Source organism: Euprymna scolopes, chromosome 13, assembly GCF_053919585.1.
Source record: "Euprymna scolopes isolate OS-2025 chromosome 13, ASM5391958v1, whole genome shotgun sequence".
Taxonomy (NCBI): domain Eukaryota; kingdom Metazoa; phylum Mollusca; class Cephalopoda; order Sepiida; family Sepiolidae; genus Euprymna; species Euprymna scolopes.
Window position 1 is genome coordinate 115,051,365 of NC_136494.1, and position 11,522 is coordinate 115,062,886.

The 11,522-nt window shown below is 41.2% G+C and overlaps 1 protein-coding gene across 1 annotated transcript; it reads right to left on the minus strand.

The window, feature by feature from the left end:
- Positions 1–6,462: 6,462 nt before the first annotated feature.
- Positions 6,463–6,849, minus strand: LOC145292321 (uncharacterized). The gene has a single exon (XM_080138649.1). It carries the CDS (start codon positions 6,847–6,849, stop codon positions 6,463–6,465), a length of 387 nt encoding a protein of 128 aa, XP_079994775.1.
- Between the last annotated feature and the right edge of the window lie 4,673 nt (positions 6,850–11,522).

Consider the following 11,522-nt stretch of genomic DNA (forward strand, 5'->3'; position numbering starts at 1 on the left):
GCACAGAATTGGGGCGTGCACATTCGATTTCGGTGCGCCCACGTAGCCTCTGGAAACGGAATAATTGAGAGGTTTCATCGCACAATAAAGCGCATAGCGGCAAGAACAAAGTGCACGATCTTAGAAGCAGTATACTGACACAACGTCACGCGTAAGGACGACAAGTCGGCCATGATGGCACCTGCGAATGTGCTATACAATTATAAAATCCATGTTAAGGGTATCGATAAAGTGATGGTGCCCGACACTACAGTTGCTAATCCGTTTAAGGAGGGAGATGAGGTTTGGGTGAAGAATCCACGGGGAAGATGCACGACGCAGTTCGGCACAGGAACAGTGACAAAAATAAATAGCCAACACTCGATCTCAGTTGGTAGAACATCACGCCACATAAAGGATGTGCGCTCAGCATGCCTACGTAATTGCGTAATCGGTGACGAACTCACCTCATCAGATGATGAAGTCCGACTGCTGTATGAACAAGAAGATGAAGAAAGCTCCTCAGAAGATGACGCACCCAATGATCCAGACCAGGAAGAGTTTAATGATGCGGTAGACACAAGCACCACTAGGGAAACTCCTGAGCCTTTACCCTTAAGGCGAAGTACCAGGAGGAAACGGCCTACCCAGCATTGTGATTTGTGTGATCTTGAGATCAGGGAGGGGTGTGTCGAGCATGCGCCGACGCGCACAAGCGTATGAGTCAGGCCTACCTCCGGTGAAAAGCAAACCCGAGACCTTTCGATTACAAATCAAGTCTACTAATGAACTACACCCATCTTACCCCAAAGTGACGATTTAGTTTCGCCCAACAACTATGAAAACAACAAGCCGATAAATGATACGGGGGTTTTGAAATACACTGCTTTGATAACGTGTCGCGCGTTATTGCATTTTCATATTGTGACGTGTCGATTCAACGAGATTGTTCGGTCCTGCTTGAGAACATTTGTGTCGATTCAACGGTGTGGTATGTCGATTCGGCAGTGGTTTTATGAATTGCATGGACGAATTTTTTAAGAACCGTGCCGTCACTTGTGAAAAGATATATATATATATATATATATATATATATATATATATATATATATATATATATATATATATATATATATATACACGTAGTTTTTGTTGTTGATTTTTTAAACCACATTAAGGTTAATATCTTCACCTTGGAGATCCGGTGTTATCTTTGAAAGTCGCCCACTTTTCATTTCGGCGTATTTTTTATTGATTTATTATTTTTAAAAACAGTAATCTACGTACATGCGTGTTTCGGGGTCCTATCCCTCTTCAGCGTAGCTTGACTGTTGTTTTTTAAAAATAATGAATTAAAAATAAATTATATATATATATATATATATATATATATATATTTCTTGTGCTCTCTCTCTCTCTCTCTCTCTCTCTCTCTCTCTCTCTCTCTCTCTCTCTCTCTCTCCCTCCCTCGTGTAGTGACAACCGCAAAAGCAATTTTCTAGTGTACAGGAAAGCAAGACTCAGTAAGGCATTTTTATAGAGTGTGAAGAAACAATGACTGCCTCAACAGATTAGGAACACTCGTGGCAATGCGGATTTTGCTCATTTCGGTATTTCTTCTCTTGGTTGTGGCTATTTCACTTACAATAATTTCTAGCTTCTATGAATTTTTGTCTATTTGTATTTGACTGCATGCAATATTTTAGTGGCTTAGTTTTTAGCGTCTATGCGTGTTTCTCTCTCCTTTTCTTTCGTTTTTCTCTATTTTCTTATCATTCCCTTTTCTCTCTCTTTTAATGAAAGAAGAATTTTATTGTATTAAAGAGTTTCACTGCAAGCGTCGTCGAACATTAACGTATAGCACTTTGAACCGTGATAATTGAAAATGTTCCTTTTTAAGGTTAAAATAAATGGAATTCTATTTTCATAAGAAAAATGTCCCACCACCAGAGATAACAGACGCCAAATCAACCTTAGTGATCCATCCTTAATGTAAAATCAACGAACTTTCGTATCAATGTGCCTATCGTTTCATCATGTTTAAAACCTGTGGAGTTTGTTGTCATGCCATGACATAACCGTTCCTGTAACGTCCCCACGACAAATCAAGTAACATCTCCCGGTGGTCGACAAGCATTAAACTAATCAAATACTTGAATCTGGGCTTTTATATCTAAAGAAACTGTTGTATCTATACAGTCAGAAACTCTATAGAGCAGGATACAGATCTGGTCGATTTTCATAAAATTTGAATAAGAGTTGTAGAAAGAAAGACCCAAAGGGGGCTTAGGTAGATATCGGGTAGGTTTATTATAGAAGGCTTCTAGAAATTACATTTCTGGTTGAAAATTAGCATGTGAGAGACGATAGTATTTTAGTATTAGTAACTTAAAGAAATCTGTTAATAAATTACTTTAGCGAATGCTAAATTTTACAAATGTATACATTGCTGCAGACAATACAGGGGATTGTTCGTGTGAACGCCTATGAATAGAAGAGTGCAAGCCACGTCGTTCTCATTATTCTTCTATCTTGGAATCTGGCCAACACCAAATCGAAAATCCAGCTTGTGTTAATGCATCTAAAATGGTCTGTTTTAAAACTTTACACCGGGATGACTCTCAAAATTATTTAAAGGTTTTTGGTTTAGTCTTGATTATTTCACGTAGGCCCACTCTTTGCAAGCAGAAGGAATTTATAAAATAATTGGACTTGTTGGGGGATATATTTTAATCGTTCCTATACTCCCTCCATTTTATTTGTACATACATTTTATATAATTGTATATAATATTATTTTACACGAATTAACATTCGCTTTTTACTCGTGAATTCTCGTATATTTGAACTTTCATTTTTTGCATTTCAGTGTTAAACCAACGATTAACTCCAGATGAATTTGTTTGAATTTGTTGACGAAAGGGGACCCTATGGTTTTTCGGCTCATTATTTTTAAAGTGCTATTTATATATATCCTGGCAGACGATAATGGCATAAGCATTAGCATCATCAAATACCTGTATCTGGGCTTTTATACCTCAAAAGACTGTTGTATCTATATAGTCAGAAACTCTGTATTGCAGAATACAGACCTGGTCGATTTACATAAAATTTGAGTAAGAGTTGTATTAAAAAAAAACCAAAGGCAGCATTAGCAGATATCGAGTAGTTTGATTATAGAAGGTTTCTAGAAATTACATTTCTGATTGAAAATTAGCATGTGTAGGACGATAGTATTTTAGTATTAGTAACTTTAGGGGATCTGTTGTGTTCATAAATTACTTTTAGCGAATACTAAATCTTACAAATGTATACATTGCTGCAGCCATGCTCATAAAAGGAAGAAGGCAAGCCACGTCGTTCTCGCTCTTCTTCCAACTTTTGAATCTTTCATTGAGCAACACTTAATCCTAAATCAAAACTCCAGCTTGTGCTAATGCATCTAAAATAGTCTATTTTAGAATGTTACAGCAGGTTGACTCTCAAAATCATTTAAAGGTTTTGAAGTCAGTTTTGATAATTTCACGTAGGCCTTCTCTTTGCCAGTACAGGGAATTTATAAAATTATTAGACCCTCTCGGATATATATTTTAACGTTCCCTTACTCCCTCCATTTTATTTGTTGTGGTGCGTTATCATAGAACGGAAGACAGAGCAAAACCTCTTTACTAGGCTTTACCGAACTAATTTCACAGCCAATAATAAACGCAAGAGCAAATAGCAAATAGCAGGTAGCAGCAGTAAACGCAAGAACTGTTAGTAACGAAATGTTGAAGAAAAAAAAATCTCAGCCCTTTTAAAAAGGAAAAGGAACGTGTGCAAAATCACGTGCCAGAGAAACTTTTACTTTAATGGAAATATAACAATCTCCCCGCCCCTACTAGTTAGAGAGATTGCAAGGTGTAATTTTTTTTTCTTTCAAAGTACAGAATTATCTTTGAAATGGCAATGTGTTTTATTTATAAGTCCAGTCGCTGGACTGGTTTACGGTTTCGGATAGACCGGCGTGGAAGCAGTTTAATATTCGAAGGACTGACAGGTCTCTGCGAATTCTCTATATTTTCTGCATTAGGTGTATTGTCAACTGGACTTGTCTCAATCAAATGGGCCGGGTCTGTATTTGCAAGGTCGGGTCGAGTATTCTCATCAGGACCCTGAGGTCCATCAGAGCGCGGAAAACGAGCCAAATGTCTTGGCGCCACTGAATACTCCCGGCCATCATTATGCCCTATTCTCGCATGCGTAGGGTTGGTCTTGTTCCTGTTGCCAAACCGTTTCAATAGTACCTCCCCAGGTTCGCAGAGCCAAACAGGTGTGGCAGTGCTGGTAGAAGAGCGCCTTTCAAATTTGAACAATCGTTTGTGGGGAGTTGCATTCGTACTAGTGCATAGTAAGGAGCGAATAGAATTTAAAACATCAGGCAGAACGTCCTCTCAAGCACTAAGAGGTAACTGTTTAGATTCCAGAGCCAATAATATTGAGTGCCAAATAACGCCGTTATAGCGCACGCACTGACTGTTTCCTCTTGAGTTGTATGCAGTAGTGTTACTGCACCCAACCCCAAGTCGCGTCAGGAAATTTCTGAACTCCTCCGACACGAACGATGTGCCCTTATCAGAATGGATGAAAGCGGGGAGTCCAAAAATAAAAAAACATATTCGTCAGGCACTTGATTGCGGTCTGCGAAGAACAATCACGGCAAGGGAACGCAAAGTGAAATCGACTGTACTCATCCACGACAGTAAATAGGTAACGACATTCTTTCAAAGATGCCGGGACAGGCCCCTTGAAGTCTAGGAGAGGCGCTGAAAGGGAGCAGTAGCGCGGATCAGTGTATTGTTAGTAGGGTTGAATTGGCTTTATTTTTGCGCATGTTGTACACTCGGATGTCACGCGCCGAACTTGATCAATTGAGTATGGCATATTTTGTGATCGTATAAAGTGCCAAAAACGCTGTACACCAGGGTGTATTAATGAACTGTGTATGGCCCTTAGCTCCTCCAAGGAGGAAGCAGCGGACCCACACACTCTCGATAAATCATCGGCAACGATGTTTTCACTTCCGGGACGGTGTTTTATATCGTACGAGAACGGGAGAAGCTCCATTTTCCACTGAATGATTTTATCGTTTTTAATTTTTCCTCGGTTAGCTGGCTTATACATAAAAGATACGGCTTGCTGGTCTGTTACGATAGCAAGGAGGTTCCATTTTCGGACATATTCAACTATCGCGTAAGCCTCTTTTTCAACTATGCGTAGTCGTATTTCCGATGGGTTTAGTAGGCGGGAAAAGAACGCTACAGGCCTATCAGCCTGTAAGAGGGTGCCTTCGATAGCCTTTTCTGGGGCATCGGTTTCGATAGTAATTGGTAGTTCGTCGTCGATAACCTTTACAGATGATTCGGCGACGTCTTTCTTAAGTTTTTCGAAAGAATTCACAACTATAGGCAGTATGGGAAATTGTTTATTTTCAACCAGGGGACGAATTTTGTGTGAATACTTAGGTATCTATTTCGCGTAGTAAGAAATCATACCAAGGCACCGTTTTAACGAATTTGAATCCGAAGGAGGAGGCATTTGCAAAAGGGGTTTCAAACGCTCAGGATCAGGTTGGATAGTTTCGTCACAGATTTGGTATCCAAGCAAATTGATAGAGCGAAGCGAAAACTTTGATTTTACTCGGTTTATTTCGAGGTTGTATGTTGAGGCAGCCTTTAAGAAACGTTTCAAGTTAGCGTCATGCTCCTCTTGAGTTTTGCCGCAAATGGTAATATCATCAATGTAAGAAAAAGTTTTCAGAAATAAAGGAATTCATAAATCGTTGAAAGGCAGAAACCCCATTAGTGACACCCATGGGTATTCGTTTGAATTGATACAAACGATTTCCAGCTTGAAAAACCGTGTAGGGCCGATCTTCGGGACAAATTTCAATTTGGTAGTAAGCCTTAGACAAATCAATCGTACTAAAAATATGCTACTAGGCAATTTGGTTTACGAGATCCTCAATCCGAGGCAAAGGGTACGCGTCAAGTAGGGTGAAACGGTTAATAGTTTGTGAAAAATCAACCACCAGTTGTTTCTTTTTATTAGGCGACGAAGTTACAACAATTTGAGCACGCCACGGTGAATAGCTGGTTTCAATGACGTCGTCCTTAAGCAGTTGAAGAATTTCCTTTTCAATAAATCGGGCATCCTCCGCACGGTAGTTTCGGAATTTTGTAGCAATGGGTCTGCAATCAGGGGTCAGGTTTCGGAACAATTTTACAGGGGCGCAACTGATCTTGGTTAGCGCGCAGATTTTTAAGGTATCCTGAGATCCACCAAAAGAAATAGTAACGCCCCGGTGTAGTTTCAAAAAAGGCACCCCGAGTATAATGTCCATACAGGAGTTAGAAAGCACAGTAAGGTCAATCCCTTTATATTCGCAACCATTGAAGAAAATGTTCTCGGTGCAATATTCAGACAGTTTAAGGGAAACGTCAGATTATGCCATAGAAATTACGGAGTTCCGTTTTAAAGTGGGCAGTCTCATTGTTTTGACAATGCGGGCACTGATAAAATTATCAGAACTGCCGGTGTCTATAAGGGCAGTTAACCTTTCCCCTTTTAACTCCACAGTTTCGGTGATAGGAGGGCAACTATCACGACCTTTAGCGCGGGCCCCTATGATAGCAGAAGAAAAACGTGAAGGTGTCGTTAGAGTAGAATGGCAAACTTTAGAAAAATGCCCGAGTTTTCCACAGCTTCGACATACCTTATCGCAGGCAGGGCAAAGGCGGCGGTCATCCTTAAGGTGACGTCGTCCTCCACAGTTGTGGCACTTGTCACGAACAGGAAGGGCGGCAGAGAACTGTACAGAGTCACACTCCATTCGAGAATCAGGTGGAACAGAATTTTTAGAAATACAAGTGGCCTCCTCGGCAGAATCGGTCAGCACATTTTTAGTTCCCGTAGTAGAAGTAACAGCGACTGCTCCAATCTGGGAGACATACGATTCCGCGCGAAAGTGAGCTTGTTCTAAAGCCCTAGCACATTGAGTAGCTTCTGTGAGAGTTGAAGTGTCTGTTTCAAGGAGCCTAGCACGTATCAATGAGGATCGGAGACCACGAATGAATGCATCACGGACAGATTCATCCCGGTAAATGGTGACTGTTACGTCTTTAAAACAACAGTCAGCGGCAAGTCGATTCAAGGCCTGAAGGTATTGGTCGACAGACTCGCTTTTTTGTGGCAAACGCGTAGAAAGCAGATGTCTAGCGTAAATAACGCGTGGAGACTTGTCGTAAACGCCTTTCAGTAATTCCACGGCATGTTCAAAACCAGAGCAACCTTCGATAACGTCAGCAACAGAGGGACCAATGTTTAAATAGAGAACTTCTAGCTTATCAGGGCTTAATGAAGCAATAGCTGATAAGTAGTAATTAAAGTTGCGGAACCATAATTTCCAAAGCTTGCTGGCCTGAGGGTATGCAGAGGAAACATCAAATTTATTCAGGCGAATTATCTTCTCCATGAAGAAAATAAAAAATTAGTTCGGTAAATTGTGGTGTTTTATCATAGAACGGAAGACAGAGCAAAACCTCTTTACTAGGCTTTAACGAACTAATTTCACAACCAATAATAAACGTAAGAGCAAATAGTAAAGAGCAGGTAGCAGCAGTAAACGCAAGAACTGTTAGTAACGAAATGTTGAAGAAAAAAACTCAGCTCTTTTAAAAAGGAAAAGGAACGTGTGCAAAATCACGAGCCATAGAAACTTTTACTTTAACGGAAATATGACATTTGTACATGCATTTTATATACTTGTATATAAATATTATTTTACACGATTTTACATTCGTTTTTTTTTTTACTCGTATATCCCCAAGTATTTAAACTTTCGTGATAATTAAATTTGTGTTTTGTATGTCTGTGTTACGCCAACGATTAACTCCTGATGAGTTTGTTTGACTTTGTAGACAAACGGGGATCTATGGTGTTTCTGCCTATTATTTTTAAAGCGCTGTATATATATATATATATATATATATATATATATATATATATATATACAGTATTTGAACCGAGTTAAATTTGTTGTTCTGTCTTTTCTGATTTAGTTTCAATAGTTTCGTTTCGCCACGTGTTCTCCCAACAAGCTGTGATCCCACTCCCCAGGGGTTCCTTTTCCTCCCTCTTTTATACCCGTTCAACAAACTCCCTCGGCTCTAATTCGCATATCTCACACGTAAATTTGCATGATCGTCATACATATAATGTGACGTCGGCATTTTAACTATTTTTCTTAGAGAAAAAAAAACACGAAACTCGTGCTATTCAGGTAAGTTATGATTTTCTCCAACCCCCCCCCCTGATCTCATGATCACAAACAAGGCAGGGAGGTAGTATCCCTCTCTTTCGGGTACTTTTTCGAAGAGGAATAACGTGGCCTTGACTTTCGTGCGTACGCTCGTCTGTGGGTGGGTTTTCAGTAGTCACCTCATCAGTTGGGAGGCTGCTAGCATCAGAATCATTCTCAAGCGGATCTGAATTAAAATTGATTAGCCGCTCACTATCCTCAGAATCACTTTCGTCACTTGACAAGTGAGTCTGGGTTACTGATCGAAGGTCTTTAACATGCCTAGGCACCCATCAACTTTCACAGACTGCAGGCTGATCACTTCAGTAACCCGACAAATGTTATATTTCGTTGTGCACCTGCCACGTGGATTTTTAACCCAAACGATGCCTCCTTTTTCATATTTCTCTCCAGTCACTTCTGGTTTGGGCAGTGCGTTAGCTTCAATACCTTTGATTCGTACATGGTATCTATGTAGCACGTCCCTTGGTGCAGTGGAAGATGAAACGTCATCCTTTGGGGTGACCTTGTGCCAGTAGACCGCCTCCAGTATTGAACAGTTCTTTCTGGCTGCGATGGTCTTAATAATTCTATGGCTTCGCTCTACAATACCATTTCCACTTGGTGAGTACCCATATCGAAATCGCAAATGTATGTCCCAATTTTTTGCAAATAACTGGAACTCCTTACTGGTGAAAGCAGTAGCGTTGTCGGTCAGTATTTCCGTCGATGGGCCTCGATCAAGGAAAATAATCAACTGTCGGATTACAGTGGTCGTATCTGTCCGATACAGTGGTCGCCAGATTGCAAATCTAGAGGGGCCACAATCGATAATAGTTAAAAATAAAAATTCTAACCATTGTGGTGGGTTACGTTCATTACCAGTCTTTCCCAGTTGTTCTTTACATCATTTTTTCCTTTTCCAGCACACTGGTGCTGGATCTATTGATTGACATGTTTCGCATGCTTTCACGGCAGATTTACCAATCTCTTTGGACACTTGCGTGTCCACCATCCTAGCAAAATATAGAGTTCGTTTTACTCCTGGATGTCCACTGATGATGGATATCAGCCACCTGGTTCCAATCCAGTTGTCTTACTGCACCGGCTCTCTTCCTTCCTTGAGTAGATCCATTCACCTGCATGGCACTCTGGTGAGCTATCTGCGTGATTCTGATAGGACTTCACGAGTTTTATATCGATGGGCAATTCATATTCTTTTGCCAGTGATTTCAAAGTTTCTAACCGTCGCCTGATAAGCATTTCACCAGCTGCTTTCGTGTTCACATGAGCTTTCCCAGTCAAAGTGCCAGAGATCCATCGGTGCACACACACCGAATCAGTAACTAAGTGTAACACTGCTGCCTTCCTCTGAAGGGCCAAATTGACTCCTTTGAGTGCTGCGTCAAGTTAAGCTAGATTGATGTGTTGAGCGTCGTTAATAGGACGTAGTCAGTACGCATCCTCAATGACCGTTCCATTCGCCTCCAATGCGACTCCTGTGGCTATGCAACTTGCCAACATGTGATAAAGAGATGCATTTTTGATTCTGTCATCCCAGACTTTCGATACAGCAGTTTCTAGGCGTTTGATAAATGCGACTGCCACCCGGAGCCATCTACATACGGGAAAATGACCAACGAGTTTCCCACAAAGAGAAAATACGCGTCGACGGGTCAATTCATCGGGGATTCCTGGAATTGGACTTCCTTGTTTCCATTGCAGTGTGCCATCTTTCTCCCAGACTTGCAAACCCAGAACTCTGGCTCTGTCTTTCAGTCGCACCGGATCCTTGGAAACCAAGCCATAATCTAAAAAATGTCGTTACACGCGTGATGCAGGAACTACACTTTCATTAATGAAAATATCATCCACATATGCTGATGTGGCATTTTTATTGCATGTTCCTTGGATATGATCGCGTCTATTACAGACTTCATAATAAGTGATGCCACATTCAGCCCGAATCCCAACCGCGTGGGACAAAAGCGCTGGCCCCTGAAAATAACTGTTTGAAATGGCTATAATGCTTTGTCAACGTGGATTTTAGATATGCACTCCGTAGATCCATAAGCAACACATTAACTCCTTGTCACCATCACTCTCTTAGTTTCTGTGCGCACACTTTTGCATTGGCAGTGAAGGCATCCACAAATTCGTTCAATTCCCGGTAATCAAGAACTGGACGTACCTTGTGCTTCTGCTCTTGTACGACCGCCATTAAGGGAATTGGGCCTTTAGTTCTTCTTCTGAATATGGCACCAGTCATCCATTCTTCTGCCACCGTTGAATTTCTTCTCATAGGCATCTCTGGCATGACAAGGCATCGTGTATTCTTGCACAATGTTATTCAATTTACTGGGAGAGCAACCATTTGCCCATTTCCATGATGCAGTCCATTCTTTATTAATGCGATTATAAGTCACACTAAAGTCCGGCTCATCGATAGAGATGGCAGCACATTTGTTTAATCCTCCAAAACATGCTTGACTTGATTCCGTGAAATGAACTCCACCGAATTTTCTGATGGCATCAATTCCCAGCAGTAGATCAAAACCCAACAGCTGTTTATCCACGACCAAGGCCTCAATGTCGACAGCAGGAACTCGACCAACCTCTACATTTACTCTGCCGTATCCTTGGCAATTCAATGTCCTTCCGTCAGCTCTCAGTACCCCTGCTGACTTCAGCTTCCAAAAGCGACACACAGCTTTACTCACTAACGTCTGTGAACACCCGGAATCAATTAACGCCGTACACTCTTGCCCAGCTACACGTACTTTCATGAAAGGAAGAGTCTCCGTGTTTAGTTTGTCGTGGAGGAGACTAATGCTGCTGCCTCCTCCCCTTCGGTGTTTCCCTAACACCGTGATAATATATGTCCAAGACCATTGCATCTGAAGCAACGTATCTCACGACGGAATTTGCACGCCCTACTGTTCAACCTCTTTTAGCGATTCTGTAAGCAGTCCCTCATCAAGTGATTGGGACCACACCACCTGTAGCAAACAAATTTTTCATCGTCACAGAGCACATCTGATTCTGTAGGTGATCGTCTGGCAGATGTAGCAGCAGCCAATTCTGTAGGACCATTGTGGTCAATCATGATAGCTCTTGTTAAGGTCAACAGTTGTTCTGCACTCATTGTTTCCATCCTGGATGAGGCACGTAATACATGTTTAACATGTTGCAGTAGTCCAGACACG

Excerpts from the sequence above, each read along its gene's own strand:
- LOC145292321 (XM_080138649.1), bottom strand. The coding sequence starts at position 6,849 with ATGGAGTGTGACTCTGTACAGTTCTCTGCCGCCCTTCCTGTTCGTGAC.